We start from the raw sequence: 24,157 nt of genomic DNA on the forward strand, positions 1-24,157 counted from the left end.
CATCCCTGCAAACCCAGTAAAGGCTCAGGCTTTCCTGAAGAGTGTTTTAGACCTGGAGTTATCAGGGGTAATCATGCCAGTTCCGTTTCAGGAAAAGGGTCTTGGGTTTTATTCAAAGCTATTCATTGTCCCAAAGAAAAAAAATTAATTCAGACCAGTTTTGGATCTAAAAATTTTGAATCGATACGCAAGAGTACCAACTTTCAAAATGGTGACTATAAGGACTATTCTGCCTTTTGTTCAGAATTCATCCAGATCACTATCAGTTCCTGAGATTCTCTTTTCTAGACAAGCATTACCAATTTGTTGCTCTTCCTTTTGGCCTAGCGACCGCTTCAAGAATCTTTTCAAAGGTTCTCGGGTGCCCTACTCTCTGTAATCAGAGAGCGGGGTATTGCGGCGTTTCCTTATTTGGAAGATATCTTGGTACTTGCTCAGTCTTTACGTTCTGCAGAATCTCACACAAATCAACTAGTGTTGTTTCTTCAAAAACATGGTTGGAGGATCAATTTACCAAAAAGTTCTTTGATTCCTCAGACAAGGGTAACCTTTTTAGGCTTCCAGATAGATTCAGTGTCCATGACTTTGTCTCTAACGGACAAGAGACGTTTGAAATTGGTTGCAGCCTGTCAGAACCTTCAGTCTCAGTCATTCCCTTCAGTAGCTATGTGCATGGAAGTTTTAGGTCTCATGACTGCATCGGACGCGATCCCCTTTGCTCATTTTCATATGAGACCTCTCCATCTTTGCACCAAGGGTGCAGGGATTATACCAGGATATCACAATCAATATCCTTAAATCCCAATGTTCGACTATCTCTGACTTGGTGGTTAGATCACCATCGTATTGTTCTAGGGGCCTCTTTCGTTCGTCCAACCTGGACTGTGATCACAACAGATGCGAATATTTCAGGTTGGGCAGCTGTTTGGGGATCTCTGACAGCACAAGGGGTTTGGAAATCTCAAGAGGCGAGATTACCAATAAATAAATAAATACTTTGGAACTCTGTGCGATTCTCAGGGCTCTTCAGTTTTGGCCTCTATTGAAGAGAGAACCTTTCATTTGTTTTCAGACAGACAATATCACAACTGTGGCATATGTCAATCATCAGGGTGGGACTCACAGTCCTCAAGCTATGACAAAAGTATCTTGGATACTTGTTTGGGCGGAATCCAGCTCCTGTCTAATTTATGCTGTTCATATCCGAGGTATAGAAAATTGGGAAGCAGATTATCTCAGTCGTCAGACTTTACACCCGGGAGAGTGGTTGCTCCACCCAGATGTGTTTTCTCAAATTGTTTAGATGTGGGGTCTTCCAGAAATAGATCTGATGGCTTCTCATCTAAACAAGAAACTTGCCAGGTACCTTTCAAGTGATCCTCAGGCGGAAGCAGTGGTTGCGTTGACACTTCCTTGGTGTTATCAACCTGTTTATATTTTCCCGCCTCTAGTTCTTCTTCCAAGAGTGATCTCCAAAATCATCATGGAACAATCGTTTGTGTTGCTGGTGGCTCCAGCATGGCCTCACAGGTTTTGGTATGCAGATCTTGTTTGGATGTCCAGTTGCCAACCTTGGCCACTTCCATTAAGACCAGACCTTCTGTCTCAAGGTTGGTTTTTCCATCAGGATCTCAAATCATTAAATTTGAAGGTATGGAAATTGAACGCCTAGTGCTTAGTCATAGAGGTTTCTCTGATTCAGTGATTAATACTATGTTACAGGCTTTATTATCGAGTTTGGAAGACTTACATTTCATGGTGTTCCTCTCATAAATTCTCTTGGCATTCTTTTAGAATTCCTAGAATTTTACAGTTTCTTCAGGATGGTTTGGATAAAGGTTTGTCTGCAAGTTCCTTGAAAGGACAAATCTCTGCTCTGTTTTATTCCACAGAAAAATTGCTTAACTTCCTGATATTCACTGTTTTGTACAGGCTTTGGTTCATATCAAGCCTGTCATTAAATCAATCTCTCCTCCTTGGAGTCTTAACTTGGTTCTGAAGGCTTTACAGGCTCCTCCATTTGAGCCTATGCATTCTTTGTTCATTAAACTACTTTCTTGGAAAGTGTTGTTCCTTTTGGCCATCTATTCTGCTAGAAGAGTTTCTGAATTATCTGCTCTCTCTTGTGAATCTCCTTTCCTGATTTTTCATCAGGATAAGGCAGTTTTGCGGACTTCATTTAAATTCTTACCTAAGGTTGTGAATTCTAACAACATTAATAGAGAAATTGTTGTCCCTTCTTTGTGTCCCAATCCTAAGAATTCTTTGGAGTGATCTTTACATTCTTTGGATGTGGTGAGAGCTCTGAAATATTATGTTACTAAAGATTTCAGGAAGACTTCTAGTCTATTTGTTATCTTTTCTGGTTCCAGGAAAGGTCAGAAGGCTTCTGACGTTTCTTTGGCATCGTGGTTAAAGCTTTTGATTCATAAAGCTTATTTGGAGTCGGGTAAGGCCCCGCCTCAGAGAATTACAGCTCATTCTACTAGATCAGTCTCCACTTCTTGGGCTTTTAAGAATGAAGCTTCAGTTGATCAGATTTGCAAAGCAGCAACTTGGTCTTCTTTGCATACATTTACTAAATTCTACCATTTTGATGATGTATTTGCTTCTTCGGAAGCAGTTTTTGGTAGAAAAGTTATTCAGGCAGCTGTTTCAGTTTGATTCTTCTGCTTATGATTTAAGTTATTCCTTTTATTTATGAGAATAAACTTATATTTGAGCGAAATGGCTGTTTTTATTTTATCCCTCCCTCTCTAGTGACTCTTGCGTGGAGTGCCACTTCTTGGGTATTGCTATCCCATACGTCACTAGCTCATGGACTCTTGCAAATTACATGAAAGAAAACATAATTTATGTAAGAACTTACCTGATAAATTAATTTCTTTCATATTGGCAAGAGTCCATGAGGCCCACCCCTTTTTTAAGGTGGTTATGATATTTTTGTATAAAGCACAATTATTTCTAAATTCCTTTCTTGATGCTTTTTACTCTTTTCTTATCACCCCACTACTTGGCTATTCGTTAAAATGAATTGTGGGTGTGGTGAGGGATGTATTTATAGGCATTTTGAGGTTTGGGAAACTTTGCCCCTCCTGGTAGGATTGTATATCCCATACGTCACTAGCTCATGGACTCTTGTCAATATGAAAGAAATGAATTTATCAGGTAAGTTCTTACATAAGTGGAATTTGGATGTAGAGGCGCTGGTCTTTTATCCTTTTGTGTGTTGCTTTGCACACTGAAGAGAGAAACTTGACTTGTGATTTGCAGAAGTTAACACCAAATAATGTGCAGTATACTTACTCCGAAAATTTCAGAGTTCAGCCTCTTCACATAGATTTGTAGCCTGATTTTCCCATATTGAGAATTTGACAGATATCTGCAGACAAGGGAAATTACACTGCAAGTGATTGTATCTCACAAATTATATAAAGACGATTTCAGTCGTTGAAACGCGTAGAGGCAAAAGAAGAGCTTTTTATCAATATGTTTTAATAAATATTTGTTTGTTACAAGTATTTTTCTCTGCTGCCTTTTTTGGAAGTATTTTTAAGCTACAAACTACATGTGAGGAACCGGATTCCGAATTACTCGGAGTGAGTATATTGCACTTTATATAATTTGTGAGATACAATCACTTGCAGTGTAATTTCCATTGTCTGCAGATATCTGTCAAATTCTCAATATGGGAAAATCAGGCTACAAATCTATGTGAAGAGGCTGAACTCTGAAATTTTCGGAGTAAGTATACTGCACATTATTTGGTGTTAACTTCTGCAAATCACAAGTCAAGTTTCTCTCTTCAGTGTGCAAAGCAACACACAGAAGGATAAAAGACCAGCGCCTCTACATCCAAATTCCACTAATCTATCAACAGTCTTTTGGGAGAGACTGATAGAAGGCTGCGGTCATTCAAGAGGGGAGTATTGCGCTCTACTTATTCTAGTCATTCTGTACAGTTTGTTGTTTTTAACATCTACCTTATCTGTATAGCATCTGAAGTTCTTACATAAATTATGTTTTTTATTTTAAATAAAATGCTTTATGAAGAAAAATCTATCTAAAAGATAAGTTCCTATTTAAGATACATTATATTCTAAAGGTTATTCATCCTGAAATATACAGGTGAAACTCAAAAAATTAGAATATTGTGCAAAAGTTCATTTATTTCACTAATGCCACTTAAAAGGTGAAACTAATATATGAGATAGACTCATTACATGCAAAGCAAGATAGTTCAAGCTGTGATTTGTCATAATTGTGATGATTATGGCTTACAGCTCATGAAAACCCCAAATCCACAATCTCAGAAAATTAGAATATTACATGCAATCAATAAAACAAGGATTGTACATACCTGTAGAACAATAATGAACCTCTGAAAAGTATAAGCATGCATACTGTATGTACTCAGTACTTGGTTTGGGCCCCTTTTGCAGCAATGACTGCCTCAATGCGGCGTGGCATGGAAGCTATCAGCCTGTGGTGTTATGGAAGACCAGGATGCTTCAATAGCGGCCTTCAGCTCCTTTGCATTGTTCGGTCTCATGTCTCATCTTTCTCTTGGCGGGTTTGCTGGCCAATCAAGCACAGTAATCCCACGGTCATTGAACCAGGTTTTGGTGCTTTTGGCAGTGTGGGCAGGTGCCAAGTGCTGCTGGAAAATGAAGTCAGCATCCCCAGAGAGTTTATTTGCGGAAGGAAGCATGAAGTGCTCCAAAATCTCATGGTAGATGGCTGCGTTGACGCTGGACTTAAAGCACAGTGGACCAACACCAGCAGATGACATGGCTCCCCAAATCAACACAGACTGTGGAAACTTCAGACTGGACTTCAAGCATCTTGCAGTGTGTGCCTCTCCATTCTTCCTCCATACTCTGGGTCCTTGGTTTCCAAATGAGATGCAAAATTTGCTCTCATCAGAAAAGAGGACTTTGGACAACTGAGCTTTGTTTCCAAATGAGCTGCAAAATTTGCTCTCATCAGAAAAAAGGACTTTGGACCACTGAGCAACAGACCAGGTCTGTTTTTCTTTAGCCCATCTAAGATGCTTCTGACTTTGTTTGTTGTTCAGGAGTGGCTTGACAAGAGGAATACGACATTTGAAGCCCATGTCCAGGATCCGTCTGTGTGTTGTGGCTCTTGTGAAAGACTCCAACACTTTTGAATGGCCTTTTCCTGACAATCCTCTCCAGGCTGCGGTCATCCCTGCTGCTTGTGCACCTTTTTCTTCCATACTTTTCCCTTTCACATAACTATTAATGTGCTTTGATACAGCAGTTTGGGAACATCCAACTTCTTTTGCAATTACCTTTTGAGGCTTTCCCTCCTTATGGAGGGCGTCAATGATGGTTTTCTGCACAACTGTCAGGTCAGGAGTCTTTCCCATGATTGCGATTCCTACTGAACCAGACTGAGAGACCATTTAAAGGGTCAGGAACCCTTTGCAGGTGTTATGGCTTAATTAGCTGATTAAAGTGGGGCACTTTGAGCCTAGAATATTGCACCTTTTCACAATATTCTAATTTTCTGAGATTGTGGATTTGGGGTTTTCATGAGCTGTAAGCCATAATCATCACAATTATGACAAATCACGGCTTGAACTATCTTGCTTTGCCATGTAATGAGTCTATCTCATATTAGTTTCACCTTTTAAGTTGCATTAGTGAAATAAATAAACTTTTGCACGATATTCAAATTTTTCGAGTTTCACCTGCAGATTAGTTTATAATTATATAGCAAGAAGCTGTATATTCATGGTTGAAATGTTTAATTTTTTGGTAAAATATTTCCATTAATCCATTCGCAATGTCATGCTCTCTTAGAGCTTTCTGTCAGATTATTTTGAGCATTTTTTCTATCTTGAAAATATTATCACATATTAGTTTTGTAGTTCTCAAAACTGTGGATTTGTGTATGCAGAAAACATTCCCCTTCACAGCTTATAAAAAAATAAACACACAGAGTTGAAAAATAGATCTTAAAAAGGAACATAATCATGAAAGAAAAATGTTTGGGTTTTAGATAGAGCATACAATTTTCAGATTTCCTTCTATTATCCAATTTTCTTCATTCTCTTTGTATCCTTTGCTGAAGGAGAGCAATGAACATATTGGGCAAGACAGTGACAAGCAGCTAGCTCACAGTAGAGTATTACTTCTGAGCCTACCTATATATGCTTTTAAACAACAATGTATAGCATTTTTGGCTTTGCTATCCCTTTAAAGGGACATAAAACAGGTTGTGATCTGTGCATAAAAGGGCTATTTAATTAAAAATTGCATTAAAAAAAAAAAAAAGTTTAAAAATGGCTGGCAAGAATTTTAAAATAATTTTCAAAAATAAGCAAAATAAATGACATAGCTAAGCTTCCTGGAGAAGCCAACTCCACCCCCCTTATCAGTGTTTAGACACAGGTATTTTATTTCAACCGAGTTCACAGCTTCTAGGCATGCTCCAGCAGATAATCCCTATGCACTTTTGCATTCTACCAAAACTACAATAGATATAGATACAGCCATAAAAGGAATTTTGTGGGGAGAGTTAGAGCTTTATAATTCAGAAGCTAAAAAGAAAGGGTTAATGGTGAGGCACTGCAGTATAAATTTGCAGGTAAAGTAATTAAAGTACATATTATATTTTGTCTCTATCCCAACTTGTTTTGTGTCCCTTTAATGCCATTGCTCCTCTGCAAATCTATGTACACAGAATCAACCCATAGTAAGTTTCAAGAAGTTCACTGAATAGAAGATTATTTGGAGGGGAAAAGATCTGCAAAAGGACCTAAGTGTGAGGAGGGAGGGACAAGAACTAAACATGAAATATAATGTTATAATTTTAGTTAAATAAAACCATTTCAAATTATTATCAAGGTAATGGTTATTTTTTTAGTTAAATAAAACTATTTAAAATTGTTATTAAGGTAATGAATATATTTCTCTAGTTAAATAAAACTATTTAATTTGTTATTATTAAAGTTATCATTATGTTTCTCCTTCCAATAAAGTACAGCTAAAAGTTTGGTCAAATATGAATGATTAATTTATTAAACTGGTGAGAGTTCACCTCCCAATAATTTCAATGACCTATCTATGAATAGCTTATGATATATAACCTAATCAATAAGGGTCTGATATAACTGGAAAAAAATAATCTGAAAAACAATGATTCTAAAAAAAAAAACACATGATTTAAATCAGTCTGATTTAAAGAGACAGTCTACAACAGAATTTTTATTGGTTTTAAAAGATAGATAATCCCTATATTACCCATTCCCCAGTTTTGCATAACCAACACGATTAATATACTTTTTACCTCTGTGATTACCTTGTATCTAAGCAGCCCCCTAATCGCATGACTTTATTATCTATTGACTTGCATTTAGTACTGTGTTGTGCTAAATCTTAAATAACTCATCAGGCGTTAACACAATGTTAGCTATATGGCCCACATGAACTAGCAGTCTTCTGTTGTGAAAAGCAAATAAATTAGCATGTGATAAGAGGCTGTATTTAGTGGCTTGGAAACAGGCAGAAATTTAGAGGTTTAAATGTTGGTTGTGTAAAACTGGGGAATGGGTAGTAAAGGCGTTGTCTATCTTTTTAAACAATAACAATTTTATTGTAGACTGTCCCTGTAAATCAAATCCCTCCTGCTGCAGAACATTATAATATTATTTTGCTCTCATAGATGGAACAAAGAGATTAAGATAATAATCTAGGGGTTGAAGGCATTCTTACCTTATAATAAAATGACTGTGCACATTGTTTGCATTCATACAGCGTTGTTTTGCAGTGGTTAATCATATGGTTCTCCAAATCCTCACTGTTGTCAGCTGTATGTTCACAAATAGGGCACTGATAGGGTTGTCGCTGTCGATGAATTCTTAAATGCTGTTTTATGTAACCTTTATTGTCACTAGTGTAATGGCACAGCCTACATCTGTATGGGCGCTCTGCATCGGGTAAATATTCAACAAGGTTGCTGCCCAAATTTAGGTCATTTGCAGACTCACATTGGGCATTATCCTGTAATTCTTTTAAAATATCATCATCTGATGCATTTTGATCTGTCCGTTCTCTTAATTTTTCAATAACCTTTAACAAAGATATACTAATGCCCTTTTTTATTGGTGCTTCGACTACATCAATCTTTTCCTTAGTTTCATTTTGGGCATGGGTATTTGCAACAAAGCTATTAAGATCTTCAGATATCCTAGATGACATTATCTTGGGGTCGATTGTGTAGCTGACTTCACTGTCTTGCTGTCCAGTGTCTGGATCAAGAGAATTAGGATCATTGATAATTTGAAGACTGGACTTGGGACATTCAACAACTCTGATTGGCATTGTTACCAGTGCTTCTGCAGCTAAAGAATGTAACCTTAAACATTCAGAATTTGTCCTCCTCCTGACTGGAGGATAGTTTTCATCATCACTTTTCATTCCAGTGCTCCACCCTATGATGATTTCTTCATTTGCAACAACATTTTTATCTGGATGATAATGGTCAACTGGTGCATTAAATGGGAGTTGTGAATCAGCAGAAGTATTTTTATTTTTGACCTCAACTTCAGGGTCTATTAAGAATGATTTCTGAGAAACAGTTTCCTCAGCACTGGGCAATCTTTCAACAATTACATTAACATGGCCTTTTTTTGTTTGGCTACAGCTAATAATTTCATGAGCAGATGAAAGCAGGCTGTCTGTGTCGGACAAGACATCCTCTGCTACTACAACTTCTGTCATTGGAGCTGGAGTTGCAGTTTGAATCAAAATGTCAGTACCTTTGACTGTTCCATCTAATGGCAAGGACTCCTGCATCTGGTCAATACCACACTCGTGTATTTTTGGAAGTGGCTTACTCTCAATGTCTTCAAGTAAGACAGATTCACTCCCTTGTGGCGCATGAGCAACAGTGGAATCTGGTAAATCTGCGGACTCATTATCTTCTTCAAATATGGGATATGAACAATCTACTTCCCCTGCATGTTTCCATGCATGCGTTTTCAACATTCTCTGTTGGCCACAAGTATATCTACAAATTAGGCATCGGTACAATCCATACTCTTCATGAGCATACCATTTTTTTTGCCCTGGTAGAGCTGAAGAATTAGAAATTTGTATATCCTTTTGCGGGTGGTCTTTAAACTCTAAAGAGGTTGTTTTCTCATTTTCTAAATGTTTCTTAATATGGCATTCAAGTTCACTATGTGTTTTAAATGTCATGTAGCACTCTGAACACATTAAAACAATTTCATTTTGTTGTCCATGATTCTGTACATGTGCTTTCAGAGACTCAAAAGACTGGGATAGAAATTTACAAAGACTACACTGATAAAACATCACCTTTTTATTGTCTTTTAAAAAACTATCAATTTCCGAATTATCTGCTTGCGTGTCACCTTTATATTTTTTGTGACCAATGTCATCAGATTCTTTTCCTTCCGACTGAGTACAACTCTCCTGTGACAATGATGAATCAAGTGGATAGGATCGCTTTCTCGCTTCAATAATTCTGCTGGATTTGCCATTTTCAACCATTTCAGTTAATTTTTGAATTACATTAATTAGTGGATCACTACATTTTATGTTGTCATGAGATAAAAGATTAGAACAAATATTATCTCCATGAATTAACTGTGCTTCCGAGTCCTTAAGATTTGGCAACATGACTGCAATACTGTCATCTTTATCCATTGCACCTAAAAGAAAAAAAAAAATATATATATATATAAACAAATTGAATACATTTAATACAAAAGTTAATACACTTTTTAATAGCTAATCTAATTATTTACAAGACAGCTCATAAGCTCAACACAAGACTGAACCACAGCAGTTTTGTTCTTCTGAACTCATCAGGACATGGCAGGTTTTGATTTTTCTCACAGTGAGATTGAGAAGGTTAAATAAACTTATATAATTAAAATATAGTGTACAAACTGTAAAACAGGCAGAGTATAATAATTTAATAAGAGCTCAAGGCTTGAATCATTTATTGTATTCCTCTTTCAGAATGCATATAGAAACTACCTTAAATCACCAGTCCATTTTTCCATTTTTTATTTTTTTTTAAATATATACATTATGCTTACCTGATCATTTTCTTTTCTTCTGACGGGAAGAGTCCACAGCTGCATTCATTACTTTTGGGAAAACAATACCCAAGCTAGGAGGACACTGAATGCAAACAAAGGGTGAGTACAAAAAGGCGGCCCCTTCGAAAGGCACCACAGCCTGAAATTACCCGAGACCCTATAAAAAATTATAAATGATATGGGTAAAAAACCCAGAAGCCCAGGTAACTGCACATCAGTAACATAACCTGCAAAGCCGTGCTAGAGACCACTCAGACCCAAAGTCTGCTGAACACAAAAGCCTCCGAGGAGCCAGCCCTGCAGCTCTCGACTCCCACTAAGTACCCCCGACCTAAAGGTCAAGAACGTCTATCTACCCTCGAGAGGGAGAATACATAACCCCATAAGAGATCTAAAGGACCATCAACCACAGGCTCAAAACAAACTTAGAGCAACCCAAGGTTGCCACAGTACCATCACCCAGGGAGAACTCCCTAGAAGGACTAGGACAAAAAAAAAAAAAAAAAAATACTCAGAATAAAAACGTCACAGAGATGACTGAGGGCCACCCTCATATCCCTGACACAGCACCATACCACATAAGGTGCTACAGAAAACCGTGAGTTCCCTGCTGCATCACAGTCAAGTCAAAAACCATCAGACTAGACAAGCATAAACAGCAGACAGGAAAACTATCTCAGTAGCAAAAAAAGAGCTCTCCAAGAGAACACCGAGCCACCAGAAACAAGAACTCGTGAGTCAGGACAGGAACATCGTGCTCGGGTCAGAGAACTCCTACACGGCTGTCCTCCATAAAGAGAAACACTTCCCAAGGGAAGAGAGTACTCAGACCCCCAGCATCCAAATACCAGAATCCAGCATATAACAGGAGCCTTAGCTGGGTTCAAACCCACAACCTCCTGCATCAGGAATGGTGGAGCCAACTACTACTACACATCTCCCCATTCCAGGATTCTGAGGATGCAAGTAAGGGGAAAAAACCTACAAGACAAGAAAAACCAAGGACCCACAAGTCATCACAGATACTGAGGTATCTCTAAATGAAAGAACACACAAGAACCCATCCCCCCCAGGTGAGAAAAAAGGGAACCAAAGCAACGGGAACCACCCTACCAATAGAGGCGAGACCCTTAAGCCCATATCGCCAGCCTAGTTGAAACGACACTGAGTCTACAAGGAAGCATCCGATGCCCCAGAAGACCAGTAGGGACCCGTCAGAGAGACCTTAAACCTAAGCTCAGACAGATATGAATCTCTCATGAGACAGAAATCCCGCCCCCTTCAAAAAGGGACACGCGGGAACCCAACCCTATGGTTAAGCAGAACGTCCATGCCCGATCCAAGCAAGAGACATGGACCTAAGCCAGAGTCCTCGAAATCGAAAGATCTAACCTCCTGAGGAACCCTAAGCTGCCACCTATGATTAGGAGCCCACCATCTAAAGTCCATAGACTAAAGAATCTAGCAAACAGTCTTAAACCCCAGAGTCTGAAAGAACTCCTGACCAGTTTAAGAATTCGGCACCCAGTGCCCCGGGATCGCAAGGCAAACCCTCGTAGACAGGCTTAATTACCTGATATACACGCTGGTGAGGATAAATTGTCATCTACCTGACCCCAGAAGGGCAAAAAAGTCTGAAACCGACCTTGGACCCCCACTCTCAAGCCCTAAGGCTAGATCTACAATGAGGTTGAAGGCTAACACCCGAGCGTCGAAAGACCATGGTATGAGTAAGGGTAGATCCTATATGGAGGAGAAGACGACAGTCTCCAGAGATCCTTGCAGGATCGGTCTCCCAAAAACCCTTTAACAGGGCAAAGGGAGGAAGCCTTGCAGCTCCTCGCAGAAGGCAGGGTAACCCCTGCACTCCACATACTAGAGCAAAATCAACGCTGAGCAAAGGAAGGAGGACATGCGGTACTTCAAGAACGGATGACCCAATCCAAGATGGGAAGGAAGAGACTCCGCCACCGCAAAAGTAATGCTATTAGGCTAAAAAAAAAATTAAAAAAAATAGTCAACATCCGGAAGAAACCTCAAGTGAGGATGCAAATCGTTCACCAGTCCGAAAACTAGACCACAAAGGTCATGCACATCTCCCAACTCCAAAGGAATTGAAACTAAGGTTCCAAGTCCCGAGGGACCTTTAAGGACCTTTAAGAGCCATGACGACGTCTGAAAAAGTCAGACCAATATCCCAAGCGAACAGCCAGAAAAGGCCAACCTAGATCGGTACTCCCAACCCTCCGTCCAGAAACGTTGGATCTACACACTAGGCCCCATACTTCAAAGTAGGATCCAAGCCCAGAGTCCATCTCAATAGGCCAAGTGACATTCAGAAACCGACAGGATTCAATCAGCACCACGAACCCAAGTAACCAGTACCTGCCCGGTATAAGGACACTCCAGAATTGTCCAAGAAAAATCGACCCGAAGGTTTGATAATATGAACTAGAAAACATAACTCTGTTATTCAAAAGTGTGCAACTTCCGAGGAAATGCCCATGTGACCACAAAATCGCAAGTACCGGTTCTAGAGAAGAAACAAATCAAACACATCCTATCTGGAACAAAATAAAAGTAAGGCAGCACACGCGGGTGAACGCCCAAGGTGAATGGATACGCCAACTGGACCAGCTGATCAGAGGCCCCATTTACCCAAGCATAAAAGAAGAAAAACAGACGTCAAGGAGATTAGCTTCATCCCCAAACGTCTATCCAGCATCTAAGGCCTCGGATTCCTCGGCCCACTAGGACTTGAATCCTCTAGCACTGCCAAAACATGCCTTAAAAGGACACAAAGACGTGCCAGCCTATAAAGGAAGGCAAAATCATCCCTCGCCGGATTAATAAACGACCCCGGCCCCGAGGTTGGGGCCACTGAAGCCCCAGAGGCCAACGCTTCCCCAGAAGGCCTAACTGAATCAGGCAATCCCATGCCAGACGGGCCATGGTTAACAGAACACAGACAGTATCTTAAAAATATTTCACTTGGGAGATATAAATGAGCCAGCGCCATAGAAATGGCCATGCGGAACCGTGCCGTAACCTCTGGAGGAAACAAGCCACCTTCCGGAGAATGAGTAAAGGCCATAGGGACACCTGCTTGCGTAGCAAAGGAAGGTTCTGGGGCACGTGCCTCACAGGACCTGGAGTCCTCAGAGGCGGATAGCTCAACGCACTCTAAGGTCCCTGATTCGGGAGAAGAAAGAACTCTAGAACAGCAATCGGAACATAACTGATGGGCATGGATAACCCGGGCCATTTCATATTCATCACATTCTCCGTATCGGAGACTTCTGTGTCTAAGAAATCAGAATCCTCCATAATCTTGGGATTTCAAAAATAAACTAACTAGCACCCTCTTTACACCCCCAATGGCTGGGGCACTCACCACCTCCTGTGACCCAGACAACCCACGAGCAGACTCTCTCTGTCACCACACAGTCAGCATACGGAAATGGAGAGCGTAATTGCACCCGGTCACGAGGTGCACTGTGTCAGTCACAAAAAGGGTGCACAATCTCAAGAGATTGCGCCAATTGACGAGAAGGCCGTTATGTTCTAAAAAGCCATGAGACTAATTATTACTACACATTAGTAGATAGAACCATATAACAAACATGATTAAAGTCCCAATAACCCCCAGGAGATATTAACCCATTATTACTATTTTAAGATAAAAGGAGTCCCACTAGGACCCTACCTTCTCTCGTTAACATCACATTCACATAATGAAATAAAATGAAACAATCTTACCGGAATCAACGCCGTGGAACAGGAACACGGCCATTCAAGTGTTACAGATAGTAGCCTCGTTTCTGACATGGACTTGAGTGAATAAAGGCAGGCAGCGAAACTCGTCAAGAAGCTGTTAATACGAGTCGGGATGGTTTCGCAGAAAGACTCACCTTCATCCATGCTCTCACTGAGAGGCTGACAGGATTACTTAAAACTCCAGTCCCATTTCAAAGAGTACTACTCTCCATAAGAGACTGTGTCAAACTTCCGACACTTCTCTGCCAACCTCCTGTGACGAAAGGCAAAGAATGACTGGGGGATGAGGGAAGTGGGGTAGATATTTGAAGCCTTTGGCTGGGGTGTATTTGCCTCCTCCTGGTGGCAAGGTTCTAAATTCCCAAAAGTAATGAATGCAGCTGTGGACTCTTCCCGTTTAAGAAGAAAAATTCTCTATTTTGACTGGGTTTGCCGGGAAAGGCGTGTGACCAACCACAGCTGTAAAAAAAAAAAACAAAAAAAAAAAACCCCACACTAAATGGTAACCTCTTCAAATTACATCTAAAACCCATAGGTTGGAAATTAACATTATCAGGTGAAAATCTCTTTCTCTAGGGGGCATAGACAGAAAAGTACTATGAGACTGACTTTTTCTTGTTAAAAGGTGACCATTAACCTCAAGGCCATTCCTAGGCTGTCATTCATAGGATGAAATGAGCAATAGGGCCTGGGAATCCGGTTAAGTGTTATTATTATTATTGGTTATTTGTAGAGCGCCAACAGATTCTGCAGCGCTATAAACAAAGGGGAGTACAACAAAACAATTAAAGGGATCAAATGGGTAGAGGGCCAAGTGTTGGATAGGATATAGGCCAAGATATAGAAATTTCTGATTTTTTTCCCCCCATTACATAAAACAGATAAAGAACAAGAATAATCATATAAGGTTTCTACTTATAGCAGTTCTCGTGGAGACCTTATGGAATAAGTTCTAGATGAGCCCATTAAGGATCCAAATTCAGAAAGGCACATATAGCTCAGCATCAGCAACCAATATTTGCCTCCACAAGAGTACATATATGTGATATTCGTCTCATGTAGTAACAGTTAAAAAACAAAGCAAAAATAAACTAAATGACATTAGCAGAGAAAAAGTACAAAACAGTAAGCATAATACTCTTAAAGTGCCAGCAAACGCCAGAAATCAAATTGCATATGAGCATGTTACTATGTTTGCACATAATGTTTCAGGCAAAATTTATTTCCTAAATAAAGGTGCGGCTGCCCTCCCCCACCCCTCAGAGAGCTGTCATCCACCCCTTTACCCTTCCAATTGAGCGCGCTCCAGTGGATTGTTGTACTTTCTATTTTTTCAATAGTTTCTTATTTTGTCTTAGGGGCTTGTTCACCCTCTGCTCAGCAGACTGCTACAAAAGTAAAAACAGTGAATCACAATGGCATTCAGAGTGAGATTTACTGTTTACATTCTGTGATTGTGTGCTGACAATGGGGTAATGTGTGCATGCGCAAGAAATCAGATTTGCAGGCATAGAGATACATCAGAATGCCTTAATACATCTGTATAGCGAGATCGGTATCCTTGCAATTGGCTTAAGAGTGAACCCGGTTGAGGAAAGTAGTTGTGTTTTAAAAGGTAAATTTGGGGGTCTTACATTGAAGACACAACAGTCCTGTTTACATTGCTGTGAATAAAATGGCACGTTAATAATCTATAATAAATGTTACCAAGTTTACTGTCCCTTTAACTACAACAGATAAAGCATCTCAAGATAGATTAATACTTTTATTTAAGAGGGCGAAAATGTCAATAATATAAAATAAGGGGGGGGGGGGTGAGTGGGATTCCATGATCTCACAACCAAAACAGAGGGACTAGGAAGAAATTAAAAAAGGGTAAACCAGGTTGTATAACAGGCACCAGAGTATCCCAATAAAACTTGATGTATTGGTAGAAAGTTAATTTGTTCCCCTTTCTGAAGCATAAATTCTCCCCCAAGGAGAGATCTGTTGTATAATGAATCAAAATCAGCAACAGTGTAGAATCTGTCGTCTTTTTTTATTTTATATATTTATCTTGTCGTTCCTATCCCACACTTACCAGGTGAAACGAATACAAAGCAGTACCCAATAAAGATTAAAGTGGGATAAAATGAACAAGACACTAGCAAATAATTGCAAACATAGATAAACATATATTTAGAATTTACAGAATGAAGAATCTGTCACCCAAGTTCTGCTTAAGCGGGCTGAGCCACATCTAGCTTGTAATGTGAAATTAAAGAATGAAAGAGTGTGAATTCTTCCAGACTGACACCTGTGGAATCAATGCTAACATAAAAAGATTCAAGATTGAGTCTTACTTGTAGAAAACGGTTGAGGTTTATTGAGTTAAACCCTTGGCTTTCACTTTTGGGAATGAAAAGTTTTTTTGGAAGAACTTCTTGTGGCTTTAGTATGAAACCTCCAACGGTAAAATAATTAAAGGAGATTTCTTAGCCCTGGAGACTTGGGGTAGAAAGGACTCTTTCCTCCAGTTCTCTTTGCTGTTTTGGAAACAGCTTGTTGATCTTATTACATAGTTCAGAAGGCAGTTTAGTAAATTCCCTTTAGAGAAAGCATCCACACCCCAATGTTTTTATCATAGGGCACATCTTGCCAAATTAGAGACAACCATACCTCTAGCATTAAAGTGTGAGCAAATCCTTCATAACTTGAGAGAAATATTTCAAAATCTGCACTATATCTGCAATAAAAAAGGCCACTACTTTAGCTATAGGACCATCATCTACATTAACTTCAACTGAGAATAGTCAATTCTCTGCAGCTTTAGTGGTGGAAAAACAGAATTTATGTTTACCTGATAAATTACTTTCTCCAACGGTGTGTCCGGTCCACGGCGTCATCCTTACTTGTGGGATATTCTCTTCCCCAACAGGAAATGGCAAAGAGCCCAGCAAAGCTGGTCACATGATCCCTCCTAGGCTCCGCCTACCCCAGTCATTCGACCGACGTTAAGGAGGAATATTTGCATAGGAGAAACCATATGTTACCGTGGTGACTGTAGTTAAAGAAAATAAATTATCAGACCTGATTAAAAAAACCGGGGCGGGCCGTGGACCGGACACACCGTTGGAGAAAGTAATTTATCAGGTAAACATAAATTCTGTTTTCTCCAACATAGGTGTGTCCGGTCCACGGCGTCATCCTTACTTGTGGGAACCAATACCAAAGCTTTAGGACACGGATGAAGGGAGGGAGCAAATCAGGTCACCTAAATGGAAGGCACCACGGCTTGCAAAACCTTTCTCCCAAAAATAGCCTCAGAAGAAGCAAAAGTATCAAATTTGTAAAATTTAGAAAAAGTGTGCAGTGAAGACCAAGTCGCTGCCTTACATATCTGATCAACAGAAGCCTCGTTCTTGAAGGCCCATGTGGAAGCCACAGCCCTAGTGGAGTGAGCTGTGATTCTTTCAGGAGGCTGCCGTCCGGCAGTCTCATAAGCCAATCGGATAATGCTTTTAATCCAGAAGGAGAGAGAGGTAGAAGTTGCTTTTTGACCTCTCCGTTTACCAGAATAAACAACAAACAAAGACAAAGTTTGTCTGAAATCCTTAGTAGCTGCTAAGTAAAATTTGAGAGCACGAACTACATCCAAGTTGTGCAACAAACGTTCCTTCTTTGAAACTGGATTAGGACACAAAGAAGGCACAACTATCTCCTGGTTAATGTTTTTGTTAGAAACAACTTTTGGAAGAAAACCAGGTTTAGTACGCAAAACCACCTTATCTGCATGGAACACCAGATAAGGAGAAGAACACTGCAGAGCAGATAATTCTGAAACTCTTCTAGCAGAAGAAATTGCAACCAAAAACAAAACTTTCCAAGATAATAACTTAATATCAACGGAATGTAAGGGTTCAAACGGAACCCCCTGAAGAACTGAAAGAACTAGGTTGAGACTCCAAGGAGGAGTCAAAATTTTGTAAACAGGCTTGATTCTAACCAGAGCCTGAACAAAGGCTAGAACATCTGGCACATCTGCCAGCTTTTTGTGAAGTAACACAGACAAGGCAGAAATCTGTCCCATCAAGGAACTTGCAGATAATCCTTTTTCCAATCCTTCTCGAAGGAAGGATAGACTCTTAGGAATCTTAACCTTGTCCCAAGGGAATCCTGCAGATTCACACCAACAGATATACCAAATTATGTGGTAATTTTTCTGGTTACAGGCTTTCAGGCCTGAACAAGAGTATTAATAACAGAATCTGAGAACCCTCGCTTTGATAAGATCAAGCGTTCAATCTCCAAGCAGTCAGCTGGAGTGGGTCGAACGGACCTAGAACAAGAAGGTCTCTCAAAGGTAGCTTCCATGGTGGAGCCGATGACATATTCACCAGATCTGCATACCAAGTCCTGCGTGGCCACGCAGGAGCTATCAAAATCACCGACGCCCTCTCCTGATTGATCCTGGCTACCAGCCTGGGGATGAGAGGAAACGGCGGGAACACATAAGCTAGTTTGAAGGTCCAAGGTGCTACTAGTGCATCCACTAGAGCCGCCTTGGGATCCCTGGATCTGTACCCGTAGTAAGGAACTCTGAAGTTCTGACGAGAGGCCATCAGATCCATGTCTGGAATGCCCCACGGTTGAGTGACTTGGGCAAAGATTTCCGGATGGAGTTCCCACTCCCCCGGATGCAATGTCTGACGACTCAGAAAATCCGCTTCCCAATTTTCCACTCCTGGGATGTGGATAGCAGACAGGTGGCAGGAGTGAGACTCCGCCCATAGAATGATTTTGGTCACTTCTTCCATCGCTAGGGAACTCCTTGTTCCCCCCTGATGGTTGATGTATGAACTTGGCCCTCGCTAGCTGAGGCCAAGCTTTGAGAGCATTGAATATCGCTCTCAGTTCCAGAATATTTATCGGTAGAAGAGATTCTACCCGAGACCAAAGACCCTGAGCTTTCAGGGATCCCCAGACCGCGCCCCAGCCCATCAGACTGGCGTCGGTCGTGACAATGACCCACTCTGGTCCGCGGAAGGTCATCCCTTGTGACAGGTTGTCCAGGGACAGCCACCAACGGAATGAGTCTCTGGTCCTCTGATTTACTTGTATCTTCGGAGACAAGTCTGAATAGTCCCCATTCCACTGACTGAGCATGAACAGTTGTAATGGTCTTAGATGAATGCGCACAAAAGGAACTATGTCCATTGCCGCTACCATCAAACCTATCACTTCCATGCACTGCGCTATGGAAGGAAGAGGAACGGAATGAAGTATCCGACAAGAGTCTAGAAGTTTTGTTTTTCTGGCTTCTGTCAGAAAAATCCTCATTTCTAAGGAGTCTATTATAGTTCCCAAGAAGGGAACCCTCGTTGACGGAGATAGAGAACTCTTTTCCACGTTCACTTTCCATCCGTGAGATCTGAGAAAGGCCAGGACAATGTCCGTGTGAGCCTTTACTTGAGGAAGGGACGACGCTCGAATCAGAATGTCGTCCAAGTAAGGTACTACAGCAATGCCCCTTGGTCTTAGCACCGCCAGAAGGGACCCTAGTACCTATGAGAAAATCCTAGGAGCAGTGGCTAATCCGAAAGAAAATGCCACGAACTGGAAATGCTTGTCCAGGAATGCAAACCTTAGGAACCGATGATGTTCCTTGTGGATAGGAATATGTAGATACGCATCCTTGAAATCCACCTTGGTCATGAATTGACCTTCCTGGATGGAAGGAAGAAGTGTTCGAATGGTTTCCATCTTGAACGATGGAACCTTGAGAAACTTGTTCAAGATCTTGAGATCTAAGATTGGTCTGAACGTTCCCTCTTTTTTGGGAACTATGAACAGATTGGAGTAGAACCCCATCCCTTGTTCTCCTAATGGAACAGGATGAATCACTCCCATTTTTAGCAGGTCTTCTACCCAATGTAAGAATGCCTGTCTTCTTATGTGGTCTGAAGACAACTGAGACCTGTGGAACCTCTCCCCTTGGAGGAAGCCCCTTGAACTCCAGAGAATAACCTTGGGAGACTATTTCTAGCGCCCAAGGATCCAGAACATCTCTTTCCCAAGCCTGAGCGAAGAGAGAGAGTCTGCCCCCCACCAGATCCGGTCCCGGATCGGGGGCCCGCATTTCATGCTGTCTTGGTAGCAGTGGCAGGTTTCCTGGCCTGCTTTCCTTTGCTCCAGCCTTGCATAGGTCTCCAGGCTGGATTGGCTTGAGAAGTATTACCTTCCTGCTTAGAGGACGTAGCCCTTGGGGCTGATCCGTTTCTGCGAAAGGGACGAAACTTAGGTTTATTTTTGGTCTTGAAAAGACCTATCCTGAGGAAGGGCGTGGCCCTTGCCCCCAGTGATATCAGAGATAATCTCTTTCAAGTCAGGGCCAAAGAGTGTTTTCCCCTTGAAAGGAATGTCAAGCAATTTGTTCTTGGAAGACGCATCCGCTGCCCAAGATTTTAACCAAAGCGCTCTGCGCCACAATAGCAAACCCAGAATTTTTTCGCCGCTAACCTAGCCAATTGCAAGGTGGCGTCTAGGGTGAAAGAATTAGCCAATTTAAGAGCACGAATTCTGTCCATAATCTCCTCATAAGAAGAAGAATTACTAATAATCGCCTTTCCTAGCTCATCAAACTAGAAACACGCGGCTGCAGTGACAGGGACAATGCATGCAATTGGTTGTAGAAGGGAACCTTGCTGAACAAACATCTTTAGCAGACCTTCTAATTTTTTATCCATAGGATCTTGGAAAGCACAACTATCTTCTATGGGTATAGTGGCGCGCTTGTGTACAGTAGAAACCGCCCCCTCGACCTTGGGGACTGTCTGCCATCAGTCCTTTCTGGGGTCGACTATAGGAAAACAATTTTATAAATATGGGGGGAGGTACTAAAGGTATACCGGGCCTGTCCCATTCTTTACTAACAATGTACGCCACCCGCTTGGATATAGGAAAAGCTTCGGGGGGCCCCGGGGCCTCTAAGAACTTTTCCATTTTACATAGTGGTTCTGGAATGACCAGATAATCACAATCATCCAAATTGGATAACACCTCCTTAAGCAGAGCGCGGAGATGTTCCAACTTAAATTTAAAAGTAATCACATCAGGTTCAGCTTGTTGAGAAATGTTTCCTGAATCTGAAATTTCTCCCTCAGACAAAACCTCCCTGGCCCCCTCAGACTGGTGTAGGGGCCCTTCAGAAACCATATCATCAGCGTTCTCATGCTCTACAGAATTTTCTAAAACAGAGCAGTCGCGCTTTCGCTGATAAGTGGGCATATTGGCTAAAATGTTTTTGATAGAATTATCCATTACAGCCGTTAAATGTTGCATAGTAAGGAGTATTGGCGCACTAGATGTACTAGGGGCCTCCTGTATGGGCAAGACTGGTGTAGACGAAGGAGGGGATGATGCAGTACCATGCTTACTCCCCTCACTTGAGGAATCATCTTGGGCATCATTTTTACTAAATTTTTTTATGACATAAAATACATATAGTTAAATGAGAAGGAACCTTGGTTTCCCCACAGTCAGAACACAATCTATCTGGTAGTTCAGACATGTTAAACAGGCATAAACTTGATAACAAAGCACAAAAAACGTTTTAAAATAAAACCGTTACTGTCACTTTAAATTTTAAACTAAACACACTTTATTATTGCAATTGCGAAAAAGTATGAAGGAATTGTTCAAAATTCACCAAAATTTCACCACAGTGTCTTAAAGCCTTAAAAGTATTGCACACCAAATTTGGAAGCTTTAACCCTTAAAATAACGGAACCGGAGCCGTTTTTATATTTAACCCCTTTACAGTCCCTGGAATCTGCTTTGCTGAGACCCAACCAAGCCCAAAGGGGAATACGATACCAAATGATGCCTTCAGAAAGACTTTTCTATGTATCAGAGCTCCACACACATGCAGCTGCATGCCATGCTGTCCTCAAAAACAAGTGCGCCATACCGGCGCGAAAATGAGGCTCTGACTATGATTAGGGAAAGCCCCTAAAGAATAAGGTGTCTAAAACAGTGCCTGCCGATATAATCATATCAAAATACCCAGAATAAATGATTCCTCAAGGCTAAATATGTGTTAATAATGAATCGATTTAGCCCAGAAAAAGTCTACAGTCTTAATAAGCCCTTGTGAAGCCCTTATTTACTATCTTAATAAACATGGCTTACCGGATCCCATAGGGAAAATGACAGCTTCCAGCATTACATCGTCTTGTTAGAATGTGTCATACCTCAAGCAGTAAGAGACTGCACACTGTTCCCCCAACTGAAGTTAATTGCTCTCAACAGTCCTGTGTGGAACAGCCATGGATTTTAGTTACGGTGCTAAAATCATTTTCCTCATACAAACAGAAATCTTCATCTCTTTTCTGTTTCTGAGTAAATAGTACATACCAGCACTATTTTAAAATAACAAACTCTTGATTGAATAATAAAAACTACAGTTAAACACTAAAAAACTCTAAGCCATCTCCGTGGAGATGTTGCCTGTACAACGGCAAAGAGAATGACTGGGGTAGGCGGAGCCTAGGAGGGATCATGTGACCAGCTTTGCTGGGCTCTTTGCCATTTCCTGTTGGGGAAGAGAATATCCCACAAGTAAGGATGACGCCGTGGACCGGACACACCTATGTTGGAGAAACATATGCTTCTACCGCATATCTCCCTAAACACTGGAGTATCCCCTCATAAGGGAATTAGCAGTGGGAAGAACAAGCTTATCTCTACCACAACATGAGAAAGAAAAACCAAGCACTGTTCACCCTTTGATAGACAGAACTAAGAATAAGCCTGGAGAGAACAGAGTCACCCTTTAACAAGTAAAAGGAGGCATTTGTATTTTTCTGTTCATGCCCTCTAGGGGGAGAGAGTCTTACCTGGTAAGTGTGGGATCAGAAGGCAAAGATAAAATTATATAATGCAAGGCTTGACAAACCCAGGTGCCAGGGAGCCACTAGTGCCTTAAAATGAGGCCCTGGCACCCTGTTTAGCGTTCTGAAGACAGTGAGGGGTACCTTAGTGTGGCTAAATCTTGTCAAGGTATATCATAAAAAAAAATCTAGATAGGTGCGTTCACAAAAGCTAAAACCCCCAAATAGGATTAAAAAAAAATATGAAAAAATAAGTAGTAGAGATCAATGTAATAATTTAATGACAAGTTACAAATATCAAACAACAACAACAACAACGTGCACACTCAGAAATACAACATAAAATATATCTAAAAATTTAAATAACTATACAGATTAGTCACTGTAGTGACTGTACATTATAAAACAAAACTATGTAATAATATAGAACCTGGTTTCTCAGTACCAGTCCTTGACAGCCCTCCTGGTGGGCCACGACCTGAAATGCCCCCACTGTGAGAGGCCTGTCGCTCCACAGAAGAAATACTGGGCAGGCCTGTCAGAGTGCCAGTGCACATGTACGTGAACACTTTGCACATATAGTGGCAGTTCAGTGGGAGGAACTTGTGGGACAAGAAGCAGATAGGAATGGACCTGGACACCACAGTTAAGTGATACCAGTCCACTGATACCAATGAACATATATATTTTTTTCCCCCAGTTACACCAATGCATGTGTGTGTGTATATATATATATATATATATATATATATATATATATATATATATATATATATATATATATATATATATATATATATATATACACACAAAATCAGAAACAGACCTTGCACTCGCTGGATTTTTTAACAAACTTTTTTACTTGGCAAAAATAGTGACGTTTCGGGGACAGTGTATCCCCTTCCTCTGACAGTGAATGCTTCAAACTTAGGTGAATTTATACAAACAAATAAATAACCCCTCCCCCCAATTAGCAAAAAAAACGCCAAAAGTGTTGCTATGGTGACCATATGTCACAAAGTGAACATCGTATATACATTATAATATAAGCAATCAAAGCTATGACAGTGAAGATGATCAAATTAAAAGACCTGTAGTAAAATGAACATGGTAAACAACTTAACATTTCAAGTACTGGTATTCTTAACAAATCCCTAATGTCCGTTATTGTCCGGGGAGCCAGCCAATATTGGAAGCCTTATATGTTGTAGCCTAGGTGGTCAGGCATAAAATACACACTCAAAACCTACCAAAATTGGAAAACAAAGTTCTAATGTAGATCGCCGTGTCCCACGCCATCGCAACACGCCCGCACTAGGTAGAACAGACAAACCCGGAAGTGCATCGGCCGATCACGTGTCTGGCCATGCACCAATCACTCGGGTTGCGGTTGGGGTTGTCATGGCAA

The 24,157-nt window shown here is 40.8% G+C and overlaps 1 protein-coding gene across 3 annotated transcripts in view; it reads right to left on the reverse strand.

Moving 5' to 3' along the window:
• Positions 1 to 24,157, reverse strand: part of ZNF507 (zinc finger protein 507) — a 350,567-nt gene that overhangs the window by 238,683 nt on the left and 87,727 nt on the right. For all 3 annotated transcript variants that reach the window (XM_053701720.1, XM_053701736.1, XM_053701728.1), the window contains one exon: positions 7,743 to 9,706. In XM_053701720.1, coding sequence (XP_053557695.1) covers positions 7,743 to 9,706 — 1,964 coding nt within the window. The remainder of the gene's footprint in view (positions 1 to 7,742; positions 9,707 to 24,157) is intronic.

The sequence above is a fragment of the Bombina bombina genome, chromosome 1 (genome assembly GCF_027579735.1).
Source record: "Bombina bombina isolate aBomBom1 chromosome 1, aBomBom1.pri, whole genome shotgun sequence".
NCBI lineage: Eukaryota > Metazoa > Chordata > Amphibia > Anura > Bombinatoridae > Bombina > Bombina bombina.